General features: G+C 39.7%; 1 protein-coding gene across 1 annotated transcript; it reads right to left on the minus strand.

The window, feature by feature from the left end:
- Nucleotides 1-1494: 1494 nt before the first annotated feature.
- LOC130086910 (uncharacterized) lies at nucleotides 1495-13673 on the minus strand. The gene is made up of 4 exons (XM_056253139.1): nucleotides 13579-13673; nucleotides 12920-13249; nucleotides 11755-12042; nucleotides 1495-1714 (listed from the first exon to the last, which is right to left on the minus strand). The coding sequence occupies exons 1-4, from the start codon at nucleotides 13625-13627 to the stop codon at nucleotides 1590-1592; spliced, it is 792 nt and encodes a 263-aa protein (XP_056109114.1). The 5' UTR covers nucleotides 13628-13673; the 3' UTR covers nucleotides 1495-1589.
- Between the last annotated feature and the right edge of the window lie 2204 nt (nucleotides 13674-15877).

Here is a 15877-nt window from a genome sequence, read left to right on the forward strand (position 1 = left end):
GGAAGTGGAGGGTACAAAAGTGCTGGGTACAATGACACATTAATATTTTTTTTTTCTCTTTCGCACAGGTCATGTTTTGAAAGACGATGTCCTGTAGCTTAGGCCTACTGATTTAAATAAATAAAAATGTATACAAAGATGTGATGATGTCCGACCAAAAATGTGATTGGTGGTGGTGGGGGTATAAATACGGTATGTGCGCTGGCTAATTGAACATCACTTTTATTCATATCTTTCACATCTACTGCAGTCAGATTCACAATGTTCACTCTGAATAAAGTCACTCACATGGCTGTGCACTTGTAAAGACACATTAAGGTTGTTAAGAGGCTAAAAGCAGGTTTAAAACTTGCCCCATTTAAGTCAACAGGGTGCAAATTTTAAAAAGAGGATAACACGGTGTAGGCAACACCGATTTTTGTCGTTGTTCTCTGTACTGACAGCACTCCAAATTTACAAAAGAATGAGCTCAATGTTAAAATTGACCGGAGTTCTCCTTTAAGTTGATAACTTACAATATTCCAAATGTTTCCAAATATTTTTAAATCATGAGAAAATTGCCATTTTAACCAAGGAAACGGGACGTGTGAGCAGGGGTGAGCTGGGAGTCGCCAGTCAATGGCGTCATATCCGCGTTACACTCGGTTTCCGCCGTCTATGGTTTCCGCTCGTACTGCCATAGTAACCATGGTGACAGACGTGGACAACTGGGTTATGCCTAGCAGGACGCTCACGCTGTTGTTGTTTTGGTCAAACATTATGGACCATGGCAAGCAGACTTTGAGACAAAAAGAGGACTAAAACGAAGATCAACATCTTTCGAGATGTCGAGAGCTCCGCGACTAACTTCGACTGGACATGACTTTGACTCGACTTGAGTGTTGCATGTACTTTATTAGACAGGTGAGCAAATGTACATGATACAACTAATCAGTGTTATTTAGTTAAACCTGATGAAATGTTAGAATATGATCTGTATGTTATTTAATGTTGAGCTTACTGCTAGTCTCACACAGCCATCAAACAACCTAACTAACAATTTTCAACAAACTCAAATGCCGTTTAGTGTGATAGTGTAACTGTTAGAGCAAGTGAAACAGCGCTGCGTTACCTCAAGTTTAATTCGTCTAATAAACTGACCTGTGTGAGTAGTAATTTAGCACTTGTGTGTAATGTTAGTTCGGTAGATGAAATGTTGGTTATTGTAAGAGGTTAGCGACCCCTGGTGGCGAAAATTATTACATATTGTACCTTTAATAAAATACTGTAAACACTGAAAAGCTACATTATTTTAAAAACAGCGATACTTCCCTGCTACTAAATGCTGTTAAACTTTGCCACATGCACAGATTAATGCACATAGAGTAATAAGCAATACTTAATAGTAATGCTAATAAGAAAACATAAACCAAAGAAAACCATAGAGTTAAAATAACCCAGCAATCCTATTAGTCTCAGTTTGTGTTGTGAATTTAAAAAAAAAAAAATCTGGCAAAGCCCCATTCCCTCGTCGTCCTCCTTCTCCTCACAATGTGACATTATATGATTAATCTGTGAGGGTCTGATGATGATGATGATGATGATGTCTGTTATGTTCTCTCCTGTTTTCTGGATGTAATGTCGTACACCACAATACAGGCAGCAGCCACACCCACCAGAGCAGAGATGACCAATCGGGTGACAGCTTCAGAAACATGACAACAGAAAACACAGTCTGAGGAAATAAAAGAACAATATGAATCAGAACAGAAGATTTGGACAACAGCAGCATTTCACCTGAGAGGGACAAAATACTGCATTTGTCACCGTCCCACAGGCGGGACGTTTGCCATTATATTTTTAAAACAATAATATCTTAGTAAAAACCATAAGTAATATTGACAATCTATATATCATTTGAAAGCTTACAATCTCTAGTTTCCATATTTGGTGATTGATTTTCAAAATAAATTACAGAGGAGCCGTAATTTATCAATTTGCAACAAGAATATTTTCATACTCCTAAGACGTGTTCAGACCTTTATTTTGAAATAGCAATGAACATGAAAAATCATGAACAAAATTGTAGAAACCTAGTTTGTTTTCATGCCAAGAGTTCAAAAGATAGCATCCATTCAATTATTTTAGAAAAAAAAAGGTCTGAAAATGTTTTAAATATAAAGAAAAAAATAATAAATTCACCATTTGTGATGTGGCAGCGAGCTATGACGCACATGCGTGTTCTTTTTTATGTGTTTATTAGAGGTTGAATTCATATCAAAATCTGCCAAACTTCCCATTCTACTTCTGAATAGGATCTCTACTTCATAAATTGTATGAAAATTGTGGAAATAATGGTTCATATTACTCAAAACACATATGGAAATGGAGGCGCCGTTATATGGGCAGTAATGGAGTCTGGTTGAGCGTTCGGTACTCCGCCCAAACAAAATCTCACTGAAAGCTTATTTTTTGAGATATCAACCTAAAATTTGAAACACAACTTGTTCAGATTTTTGGCTTTGATTTTTCTGCAGTTTACAAAGTAGCCCAGGTTTTGAAAATATATATTTTATATAAAATATGAATCATTAATTTTTTTACATTGTACATTTCCATAAACTCAAACTTCTATAACTATTTTTCTGTTTCACTTTCTTAATTTACATAAATCTGCCAAATGTCTTCTTTAAAACAAGACCAATCTTACGTCTATATTCCAAAGCATTCTTGAATTACAACCATTTATGTTCGAAATGTGCATTTTCATGTATATTCAAAAAAAGGGGGGTGACAGTTGTAGCCATGGTCAGATCTGCCATTTTCTTAAACTGCTGTTTTTGCATTCTTCCCATTTAGCGACTGTGACAAAAAGCAGATGCCATCTGCCATTTTGATTAAATCACTGATTTCCACAAGTTCTTATCTCTCCACGCACTGCTCACAAAGCAAATGGTGTTTGGACTTAATTGAATTACCGGTACAAGTGCCCCGTGGCGCTTTTCTCTAATGACTAAACAATACCCCGCTTACCACATTTGATCAAGACACATGACCAAAAGGCAGATCACGTGGAAGAACCCCTCCGAAGGTGACAAGACGAACATTGTCCATTCAGATAAGCGCACACACGTGGAAGCCCCTTTGGGGTTTTTCGCTTACACACACACAGAAGAGAATTGTGAGATTAGACAACGGGCCATTGTAGCCGTTGTTAAACTCATCAAATTCGAAGCACACAGAACAGAAGATGACCAAAAGTTCACCGCGTGACCAGCGCTGGTTGAACTTTTGAACACGCATGAACACACACGAAATACTCTGAACACATGGGATCAAAAATCCCCTTTTGTAAATGTATAATGTTTTGTGGTTGTGTTTTCATGATTCCCTGATGACAAAACTGGTATAACTGTAAGCTTTTATGATATGTGATCAATTTAATATCCGCTTAATCACAGAAAAGTCATGTATCTGCATTTCACTAAGCCCTAGGAATGCCGAACTTGGTATGGTTGTAATCAGAATAATCCAAGAAGATTGAATCATCAACCCAAAATGTAATATGATGCATGCTTTTATTAATACTAGTTTAGAAGTGTATTTCAACAAGTTTTATCCCCTATGCACATGATCCGGGAGGGCGTGAATCACAAGGTCTGCCGACCCGCCCTCCTGCAAACGATTGGCTCAAACACGTGAAAAGGCGTGTCCCTTCCCCCTTCAAAATAGACCGCCACCTTATCCTCTGTGCAGTTTCCTACGCCAGAGAGAGATGCCTAAACTTTCCTGCTAAACTCCAGCCGGAGTTTTCCTTCTTCGTCGTTTTTCTACTTTGTTTTAAATCTAAGTTGCTTTCTTTCGATCTACCTCAGTTGATAGTTCGGTTTCATTCAAGAACGAAACAAGTTTAAGATTAATCGCCTCTCGTACGGGCCGCAGCTGAAGCAATCGCAAACATCTGCCTCCTACCGAAGACGTGCCAGACAACTCCAACCACGCTGCCTTTGTAACGCAACTCAACACAAAGGGACCGTGTTTAAACCAAGTAACGTACAAATCTCAATTAAGTGCTGCTTAAAGCTGTCTAGATTAATATCCGAATCCTTTGGTCTCTGTTGAACTGTTTTGAACTGTTCTGTCATTCTCTCTCTCTCTTCTCTCACTCTCACACACCCTCACTCTCTCTCTCTCTCACCTCCCTCTCACTCTAACTGTCTCTTTTAAATACGTCATATTGCAATCCTGTATTAATTGTTTGTTTTGATATGCATATTATTTACTCCTGCGTGATTTTCAGTAGTCTATATAACCTTTAGTATTGTGTTATTAAATTCCGTAATCCTTTGAATCAAATCTGTCTCATTGTCCCATGATTGAAGTCTCTGTAATATGTCAAAGATCTGTCAGTTACCAAAGCTCTAACTCGGTTAACTATTTTAAACATCTGAAAGTGCTGTATACGAGCAGATACTTCCGTGTGGCCAGCGGAAAGTATTCACTCGGTATACAGGCAGGTAATCTTGTGATATAAGGAAGTTTTCATCTCCGGTTCGCAGGACGAAACGAAATGCATGACAAACTAATTTGGAATCACATGTAAATTTACTCTGAAAATTAATCTGACTTAACTGACCTATGTATCAATAATTACTACGATCAATCGTGTTAATTATTCATATATGGTAATGTTTAGTCCATTCCCTATTCGGGATAATTTAATTTATGTATGCGATTACATATTCATTATCTAATGAATAATATTCCCCATTTGAGTTAAATAATTTCCCCAAAACGAACTCATTTCCGCTACACAGTTAACAGGTTAAAGCAGTGGTTCCCAACCGTTTTTGTCTGAGACCCCCTTTTTCCCAAGAAAATATTTTAGGGCCCCCCTTCACATTTAATGATATTATCGCTCTTGTAAGCTTGCAGCAAGGATGACAAAATATGTTTTTTTTTTTTCTCAAACAAACGATATGTTTATGCACAAATAATAGCCTATAATATTGAAAATATAATTACAAAAACATCAGTAGGCCCTTTGTAATTTAAAAACGTAAGCCTAGGGAAAGCCTATAAATTGGCCCTATATTTGAAATGCAAAAACAAAAATATTCACACTGGTGTGTAAAAAAAAAGAATAAAGGCTATTACTAAATGACTGTTGTCTGGGGCCTCAATACTTGCATGTTATTTGTGAGGCTTTATCAATGTGAGGCTTTATTTTTACGCTTTTGGCGCTATAGCGAGCGATAATAAACTTGCATTTATTAACAGAATAATGCGTCTTTCGGAAGAACATTGTAGCCGGAACTACATCTCTCTGTGTGTGTACGTCTATGACGAGTCACGCAGGTACTGGGCAACTCCGCAGCGGCAGCGATCCGAACCAGTGTAAAATAGTCCCAATGTAAACACTTATTATAGGTGTACCATAGTGGTTCAGGATAAGACAAAAACACGGATTGGGAAATGGATTCATGATGAACTCGCTCATTATGTACATTTTGAACAAAAAAAAGTTAAGGACTTTTATTTAATGCTCATTGCTCAAACCTTTCAAAATATGACGCGACCCCCCACAGAGCTCGCTGAGGCCCCCTTGTGGGCCGCGACCCCCCTGTTGGGAACCGATGGGTTAAAGGGTATATTGCAGGTTAAAGCCCCCTTTAGGGCTGCACAATGTTAGATTTTTCACACCATGGTTATTGAGGCCAAAATAATTCACGATATCGATTTATCGCGATATCTATAGAAACCTTGGGGGAAAAAAAGTCAAATCAGTCAAATTAATTTTTACTTTGTTTATTTAATTTTTCTTTTTTTGCATTTTTACTTCTTGCGTTCTTGTATTTGAATGCACATTTTTGTGAAGTAAGACAAGCATGTGAAGTATATCTGGTTTCAAACTGGAGCGAAACACTGTCTGAATGTTTCCTGAAGAACTGAAAAGCTCTTAAACCTATTGTTGCGCCGGTGCAAGTCATGCAGATTTGAACAAAACAAATCAAGTGTAAATACAAAAATAAGACGAGTAAAGAAAACGGGGTACTTAATAATCACCCTTTATTTAAACATGAAAACAAAAACCCGCTGTTAACAGGTTAAAGGTTCTCTAAGCGATCCTGGGTGACATCACTTCTTGTTGACGTTCGAACTATTGTCAAACAAAACGGAGGCTAGCTAGACCCTCCCTCCTCCTCATCCGCACACTAACCCCCCAAACCCCGCCCCCAAACCCTTCTTGTCGGTCATTGGCTGGAACAGTTTGTTATGTTTCGGGGAGCGGGTCGCCGCAGTTTGCTTTTGTTGCTGTTTGTGGAGCCTGGGCTGTCTACAGAGATCGCGTTTCTTTACAGTGTGTTCAGGGGACAGGCAGCCAGTGGATAGTGAGGAGATGTTTGCTGTATGTGACAAAAAATGTTTTGGCCTAAAAAACGTGTGACATCGCTTAGAGCACCTTTAATGTCACATTTCCCATTCCATGACTAGTAAAATAATCGCAATTTACTCTCTGTAAAATAGCGTAATCCGCAGGGTGATGGACACGGAGATGGGTAAAAAGGTTGGTGGCTACACATTCTGCAGATTGGGCTTAAGGGGGTCGCACACCGGACGAGAAGCGCAGCTCCGCGCCGCGTCGCGTGTAGCACACCGGACGCGCACTTTCTCAGTTCATGGCCAGCAAAATTGTTATGTTTAAGGACATTATGAAGTTAAGATCATGTCTGTACTATGTTATGATTGTACTGTACAATTAATACAATCATTGCCAGTCTGCAGTCTGAACACTTTACCTCAGTCAGAGCGCATCCGTTAACTGAATGATTTGAGAATCTCACTGTAAATCCGAGCCATTGCTGGGCGTCGCGGATAGACGCCGAATGGTGCGGGTGGTGTGTGTAAACTCCTAGAAAATAATGTGTTTGAATTTTAAAGAATTCTCTGCGCTTCTCGTCCGGTGTGCGACCCCCTTTAAAGTGCTGTTTTCTTTGAAGCCGAAGAACTCCCATAACAGAGTGGCTGCGCGGGCGCGCGCTGTGTCTTCTCATTTGATAGATGTCAGCGGGTGCAATACTGCCACCTCAACTGGCGCTGGAGAGGATACGTGTCATGTTATCATAAAAGCCCTATTAATTTTAAACATCGTGGTTATCGCGAATACCGGTATATTGCCACGCTCTAAATTAACACAATGTCGATATTTCAAGCTTTGAATATCACGATTATCGTCAATACCGGTATATTACGACACCCCTAGCCCCCTTGAGTTAATATAAAGAAAAATAATGTAGGAAATAGATTTTCTTTAAATATATACTTATAAAATATGCTATATGCTTCTGGAGCCGTTTTTGTGAGAAAATTTTACTTCTGCATCTGAAAATTCCAAGCCGGAAGTGCCGTAACGGGAGGGAGAGCGGCCAATAGGAAACAAATGGATCGCAATGACAGTTCGGGCGCTGAGGAAATTGTAAATGTTTACTCGTATGACGGACCACAGCCATACAATTATGAGCCTGATATGCGGCCAAGAGAGCAGGGACAGGCCAGGATTAGACAGAACAATGGTCAGAGGAGACAAATTGAGTTGTAGTGTGAGGAAAACCGGGCAGGTGTCTTGGTGAGAGACCAGTGTTAGCTTATAGATATACAGTATATACATACACATACGTAAGCTGACGATATGTAACACTGCTCAGATCACAATATTGTACAGATTATTATCATGTATCAGGCAATAGCAAAGCTAGTATTGGTCATCTAGGAGTATTGATATTTACCAATAACATAAACTAAAAAGCTTTAATCAGGTGTATGTCACAGATTCGTTAACATTCATCCACACTAACGTTATGTGATATAGCGGTTTCTCATTACCGCAGGTGAGGGAGAGGGAGATAAACATTTTCCCGATACACATTTCCGCTTCATAGGTGCTTATGCGAGGCCATGTTGACAGCTGAGGAAATTCAGTGGAGCAGAGAGGTGGGAGCATACTGGGCCTTAGTGGAGAATGTCACCCCAGACTTGATGTGCAGTGTCTGACTCTGCACCCAGGCTTTGAGGCTTGATGTCTGAACCCACATGTGAACTCCATATCACCGGTCTAAAGTGAACGCTTTTTCGAAGCAGATGCAGAAGTGAAGTCCCGTCTCTTCACCTGCACAAAATGCACACAGGCACGGAAGATAGCGCCGTCCTTTTTCTTGTAAGGAACCTGTGGACTCGATGTCCTGACAGGCTGGAGTTTTTGCAACCTCCACAAACACACTAATTTACCATGATGGTGATGATAAATTGAAATACAATAACAAAACTAAAACACACTAAATCACAACCGCTCCCACTGAATACCAACCAAAATCTGCTGAGCAAATGCAAAGCCCAGCAAACGACTCGCTCTCATGGCGTAATATGACGCAATGTTGAAAAAAAACGCATTTTAAAACTTTTCATTTGATATTTTCATACAAGGTTATATACTCATTTTGTACAAAAAATCCCCTGCAATATGCCCTTTAAAGGAGTAGTTCACTTTAAAAAAAACTTTTGCTGATGATTTACTCACCCCCATGTCATCCAAGATGTCCATGTCTTTCTTTCTTCAGTCGAAAAGAAATTACGGTTTTTGATGAAAACATTCCAGGATTTTTCTCCATATAATGCACTTTACTGGGCACCAAACGGTTCAAGGTCCAAAAGACAGTTTCAGTGCAAACTGCAAACTGTTCAAAGGGCTTTAAACGACACCAGACGATGAATAAGGGTCTTATCAAGCGAAACGATCGCTCATTTAAAAAATAAATAACAAAGTTTAAGTTTTATAAGCTCAAATGCTCGCCTTGCTCTGTTCTGTGATGCACGTTCGTGACTCTCCTGTTCGAACTCGTTCATCAAAATGAACAAATCTTTTTTCGAGTCATTTGATTCATTTAACGACCGAAATGAACGAATTGACTCGGAAAAAGATTTGTTCATTTTGATGAACATGTTCGAACAGGACAGTTACACAGAACAGAGCAAGGCGAGCATGTGAGCTTATAAAACTTAAACTTTTTTTTTTCTTTTTTTTTAAATGAGCGATCGTTTCGCTTGATAAGACCCTTATTCATTGTCTGGTGTCATTTAAAACCATTTGAACAGTTTGCAGTTTGCACTGAAACTGTCATTTGGACCTTGAACCGTTTGGTGCCCAGTAAAGTGCATTATATGGAGAAAAATCCTGGAATGTTTTCATCAAAAACCTTAATTTCTTTTCGACTGAAGAAAGAAAGACATGGACATCTTGGATGACATGGGGGTGAGTAAATCATCAGCAAAAGTTTTTTTAAAAGTTAACTAATCCTTTAAGTGTGTAATTTCTGCACCACTAGTGGAACAAAATTGAATTGCAAAATTACTTGAAAATGGTTTCCTGAACACTCCCTGTGATTTCCATTGGATGTGCTGTCAGGTTTGGGGTGGTGAAAGAAGCGATGGCTAAAATGCAAAGTTGATGGGCTTTATTTTAATAAAAAATAAAACAAAATACAAACAAAATTACCCCGAGGGGGAATACCGACTTGACAGTAGGGAAGCACACAGTGTACATACGACGACAAACCAGCACAAGACTGCAAACACAAGGAGAATGAATAGGGAGAGCAAACAAAGGAGGTAACGAGGGAGGCAAATTAATCAATAATCAGGTAACAAGATGGGAGGGGTTAGACAATCAACAGGAGAGCACATGGCTCAATGAAACATCGGCCCCGTTTACACGAAGGGAAAACGCAGATATTTCCCTGCGGTTTGGCCTCTCATTTACTCGAAAACGTTTTTATCACGAAAACTAATATTTCTAAAAACTCCGGCCAAAGGGGAGATTTCTGAAAACGCTGGTTGTGTTGTCATGTCAACTGGGAGAAACGGGGTTTTAGGTTCTCTCTTGTCGATTCTGAGGATTCTGATTGGCTTGCATGGCTTTATCCTTCTCCCTACAGTGCCGCCCATAAGTTTGGCCTAGTTATGATGGCGCTCGACGGCGTATTTATGAGGGTGTGTGCACAACGTTATTATTGAAAACGGAGGGGTGGGAAATATTTGTTTCTCCAAATACCCGGCTTTGTGTAAACGTAGCCATAAGGTGTGTTCGACATCGGCCTCGGCTGGATGAAAGCGATTGGCGAGAGTAGCCGCATGCAGGCGAGGAGGAGCTGCAAACAGACGTGAAGTCGGACACTTTCTGGTTCCCGTGGTGTTATTTGCCAAATACAATATTTGCCAAAAACAAAGATGTTTCAGAGACATTTTCATTCAAAACTTTATGTACTGCTTCATACAGTGTCTGTTTTAACAAGAATAAAGTTAAACATAAGCCTATAATTTAGATAGTAGCTACTATCAATGAAGTGGAGTTGACGTTTTTTAATCAGTTTTATTTTGATAAACATGACACAATATAACATCCCGAGTCCGCGACTACATGAAAAGAGTGTTTACTGCTATAAAAAACCTGATTTGCGAGCTTCAGTGGAACTAAAGGTGTGAGAATAAACAAAACGCACGTGATCGTTGTCATGCGGTGAATCCGGCCAATCGTGGAACAGCTGTGTCGTCATCAGAGCTCGTGCAGCCCAGAGCAGACGCTCTTCAGAAGCTGCGCTGGCTGAGTTCTCCGGCTACTCTCGAATCGCTCTCGCGGTACTTTGATGGCATACGTCACAGTCACGTGGCGTCGGCGCTGTATCAAGGCTACGTTCCAGTCCAAAATCGTTATGCCCTTCACTTGCTAACTTCCCTCCGTCTCGTTCACTCGGATGTACGTCATTGCTTGCGTTGCACGAGTGCCACTACTGGCGGAAACTGCAATGGGCTGAACTGGAACGTCCTCAACCCTTGATCACTTGGAATCAGCTATGGAGTTGATTTATTATTTTAAAAAATGTTCACTTTAAGAATTTGTTTAATGCAGCATCCAAATGTATATAGGTCTGTTTGGGTTGTTTTAAATTAAAAAAATATAATTAATATATCAGAGTTGTTTGTTGTGGTTGTGATTAGACGAAATCTGTGGAGACGTCACAATCGTACTGCATTGTGGGACATATGGTGTCCGAAGTGTACATATGAAGTAGACTCGCTCCCTCGGTCTAAATCGAGGGAACGAGTGTCAGTCCATATAAACTTCCCTCGTCCACTTCACGAAGTGGAACGCACTTTAAAATGGCGGCAGGGATTCCCCCGAGGGGAAGTGCTTAGGGAAGTTCGCAAGTGCGTGTCTAAAAGTGGACTGGAACGCAGCCCAAGTCGGGCGAAATTTCTAACCGGCATGCACTGCTTCAAGTCAGCCGCCAAACGGTCTGCGCAGAGCTGCATGAAGTCGAACAAGCCTTACATGACAAGCCATGTGCTCACACCAAACATATGAGCACATGGCCAGCAAACACAAATCACCAGCCATGTGTCCCAACAAAACAAGACATGAACACGCAGCTTTTGAGGACACTCATAAGCCACGTTTTCACACAAAACATGACAACATGAAAGCACGACAAAAGAGGGATACCAGGTCTCTGACACAAAACCAAGAAATAGAGGGGGTGGGGGAACCCTCTTTTTCAATGAAAGTATCTAAGCAGATAGAAAAGGTAAGATAAGTTGACAGTAAAGTGAAGTTAAACTTGCTTAAAAAGTTTTTTTGAAATAGAATTTCTCCTGAGAATAATCATCGAAAAACTAGAAAGAGTAAGTGTCCAATAACATAACATAGAATAACTGCTGACATACCTGGACATGTCTGGCAGAGTTCAGTGTTGAGATGTGTGGTCCAGTTGGTGAATGAAGAAGCCACCACACAGCTGTAGGAATCATCCAGACACTCAATCTCCAGAGGTAGAGAGAGACTGATGCTGAGATCAGACACACTGATGTTGGACAATACACTGTTTCCTTTGTACCAGGAGAGAGTCGCATCACTCACATTTACCACTGAACACAGCAGCACACATCTGGACACTGATGATCCTGATGGTGAGGAACAGTCTGAAGAGTTACTGCTAATGACAGGCAGAGGAGCTAAAAAACATGAAAGAACAGAGAAATACAAATTAATTATGAGGCCATGCATGACCTACATTTCACAAAGCACAATGCAAAGAATCAAATGAATAGAGGCATATCTTAACACAGTGTGAGATTAAAACCCACAACCCAATGCTAAGGTCTATCCACTGAGCCACACTTCCAACATCTTTCAAAACTGGCATATGCAGTTGAGAGTCATTACACAAAAGCACTGCTGCTCTTGTATATTGAATAAGAAAAATGATTTCAAGTGGCTGTAGTGAACACACAGGTATGAACACAATAAATACCAAGTTTAGTTTAAATACACCAAAGTTTTGCCAAGAAACATCCTGGAGACACTTGTGGGGAAGACTGGAGAAAAGAGGAGCAATGAAAAAAAAAAACATTAACATCCAAAAAAGGCAACAAATCAAAGTGTATTTAATGTAATTAGGCCAATGTTTCTATGCAAAGTTATCAACTTTGAAATTGGATGAGTCTGTGGTGTTATATGACTGAAAGACCCTAAAGTTGGTCTGGAGACTTTTCAGACCCTCATCAATCATCATGCCAACTTTCACAGCTTTCATCCATATTATTTTTTGAGCTGCTATAGACTCTCATGGCAAAGTTGAAGAATAATAAAAATGCCCAAATGTCTCTTTAATTTTGAGAAGACAATAGATAAACTATCCCTTCCAGATCCTGATCACCACTGAAAGCATTTGAACAAACTGCATAATGTCTAGTGCAAGACCCCATCCCCCATTTTTATATTTCATAAGATCTATACTTGTACAATAACAATAAAGTTGAATCATCTTAATTATAACAATAAAATGCCACATCTGTAATATATAATAGTGAGCTGTATTTCTCTACTCACCATAGACAGTAACAGTGAATCTGTATGTAGACGATGAGCTGCTGCGGCTGATCTTAACTTCATAAACTCCAGCATGATCAGTTGTGATGTTCGTGATGGTCAGAGATCCAGTCTTCTTGTCCAGCTTCAGTCTGTCTCTGAATCTCCCATCAAGATTATCAGGGATCGTATTTTTCACGCCATTGGTTTTAGCTATAAGAGGCCCGTTAGTTCCAAATGTCCAGAATATCTCTTCATCTTTCTGTATTTCAGTGAGACTAGAGTTTAGAGAGACTGAATTTCCCTCCATCACTGAAACTGACTTCAGTTCATCTGTACCAGCAAACACTCCTGAAGAACACACAGAAACAGTCTCTCAGTCACACATTCAACTTTAAGTTGCTTTAATGAAGCTTTAACTGAAGTTTGAAGGGGTTTTGAAATTATTACAAACTTTGAGAAAGTAGAAAGATAGAAACAGCATCATGGGAAATAAATGGCAGAGTGGAAAACACAGATCTGAGTTCACACCTTCACATAGTTAACATTTTACCTTTTGCTTTAGTCTTATAAGTTACATGAGTAAAATGTTTTTACTCATTAACGGTGGAACTGAAGTTCATTAGAGTTCCACACAAATAACATCCTACTATAAATCATAAAACATGTTTGTAACTCACCAACCAGACAGCAACAACACAGACAGCAAAAAGCAAATGTGCACAACATTTTCTTCAACAGTTCAGTGGTCTGAAATAGTTACACTTAAGTATCTGAGCGCGGTAAAGATGTGTAGACAACAAGCAGTTAAAAGTTTTAACTATTCTGTTAACTTCCACCGAACTGAATTAGATCACGCCCCTTCAACCACACTTACTCTCGGGAAGCTGCTCACTGCAGAGCAAATGGAGCTTGTGTTTAGCTCCTCCTCACTAGACATCCAGCAAGGAGGAGCAAATGTAATGTGGGCCTAATGGGTGGAGCTAAAATATCCAATCACACCCTAACCCTACCCACAACTCTATGTCTCCACCTCATTAGACATCCAGAGAGAAGGAGCTGATTCATTTGAGACTGCAGTGAGCACCACTTGCTCAAAAAACATGTCTCAAAGACCTGTCACTGTCAGCCAATCAGAATGCACAAAATGATTGACAGGTAAGAGAGCCTTCAAGTTTTCAGATAAAAGACTCCCACATTAATTATTATTATTAATATTGGTGTTTACAGGCTGTCATAGAGACCGGTGTCAGGACATCAATTTCAGTGATAGCTGGCTAGTAGGTACAATTTATTTATATTGTATTGTTTTATTTCAAAGAAAATTGTTTAAAGGGGTCATATAATGGTACATGCACTTTTACAAGTTGATTGTACTGAAATGTGTGTTGGCAGTGCCTGTACACAACCATCATAAAATGATAAAAATCCATGCAGTGGTTTTGTTTTAATCTCCTTATATGTTTTCCCCTGTCTCAAATCGAGCCGTTCGAGCGTGTGACGTCACAAGCTCTCACGCCCCTCCCACGAATGTTGATTGACAGCAGCGTTTCAACACAGACCCGCCCTTGCTCGTGAGTGAGATGTCAATCATAGTTCGTCATTGTTGATACACTGGAGCAGAATGGTGCCTAAGCGATTGTGGTGTTCTGTTCTTAGGTGTAATAACGAACACAGCAGTCATTTTAATGTTCCTAAATCCGAACCGCTGAAGACACAGTGGCTGAGTTTGTTTTCGAAGGGAATATTCCCCACGATCAACGTCAATGCTTTCATGTTTGCGCGAATCACTTCACACACCAGTCAGGATTTAGACCATACCATAGTACTGAGACAGCTCTCATCAGAGTCACAAATGATTTGCTCTTATCATCCGATCTTGGTTGTATCTCTCTATTAGTGTTACTCGATCTTAGTGCTGCATTTGATACCATTGACCACAATATTCTTTTACATAGACTTGAAAATTATGTTGGCATTAGTGGAATTGCATTAGCATGGTTCAAATCATACTTATCTGACCGTTATCAGTTTGTAGCAGTAAATGAAGATATGTCTTATCGATCAAAAGTTCAATATGGTGTACCACAAGGCTCAGTACTAGGACCGTTACTGTTCACTCTGTACATGCTACCCTTAGGAGATATCATTAGGAAGCATGGCATTAGTTTTCACTGTTATGCTGATGATACTCAGCTCTATATTTCTTCGCGCCCCGACGAAACTTACCAATTCACAAAATTAAAGGAATGCATAGCTGATATAAAAAGTTGGATGACTAGTAATTTCCTATTACTTAACTCTGAAAAAAACAGAGATTCTAATTATTGGCCAAAAAACTTCCTCAATTAATAACCTAAAATACTGTCTAACACTTGATGGCTGCTCTGTCAAGTCTTCGTCGTCGGTTAGGAAACTGGGTGTGCTCTTTGATACCAATCTTTCATTTGAAAGTCACGTTTCTAGTATCTGTAAAACCGCATTCTTCCATCTTAAAAATATATCTAAAATACCACATATGCTTTCAATGAAAAATGTGGAACAGTTAGTTCATGCGTTCATGACCTCAAGGCTAGATAATTGTAATGCTCTACTGGGTGGTTGCCCTGCACGCTTAATAAACAAACTACAGCTAGTCCAAAACGCAGCAGCTCGAGTTCTTACCAGAACCAGGAAGTATGACCATATTAGCCCAGTTCTGTCAACACTGCATTGGCTGCCTATTAAACATTGTATAAATTTCAAAATATTGCTGATTACTTACAAAGCACAAAATGGTTTAGCTCCGCAGTACTTGAGTGAGGTCTTAACGCATTATAGTCCTTCACGCCTATTGTGATCTCAAAATTCCAGCCAGTTGATAATACCTAGAATATCAAAATCGACTGCAGGCGGTAGATCCTTTTCCTATTTAGCACCTGAACTTTGGAACAGTCTTCCTAACATTGTCCGGGAAGCAGACACACTCTGTCAGTTTAA

This window comes from Rhinichthys klamathensis, unplaced genomic scaffold (assembly GCF_029890125.1).
Source record: "Rhinichthys klamathensis goyatoka isolate OS25496 unplaced genomic scaffold, OSU_Roscu_1.1 h1tg000103l_1, whole genome shotgun sequence".
NCBI lineage: Eukaryota > Metazoa > Chordata > Actinopteri > Cypriniformes > Leuciscidae > Rhinichthys > Rhinichthys klamathensis.

Coding starts and splice junctions, on each gene's coding strand:
- LOC130086910 (XM_056253139.1), bottom strand. CDS start 13,627: ATGTTGTGCACATTTGCTTTTTGCTGTCTGTGTTGTTGCTGTCTGGTT. Junction 13,250..13,578: donor GTGTTGTTGCTGTCTGGTTG/GTGAGTTACAAA, acceptor TGTGTTCTTCAG/GAGTGTTTGCTGGTACAGAT. Junction 12,043..12,919: donor ATTCACTGTTACTGTCTATG/GTGAGTAGAGAA, acceptor CATGTTTTTTAG/CTCCTCTGCCTGTCATTAGC.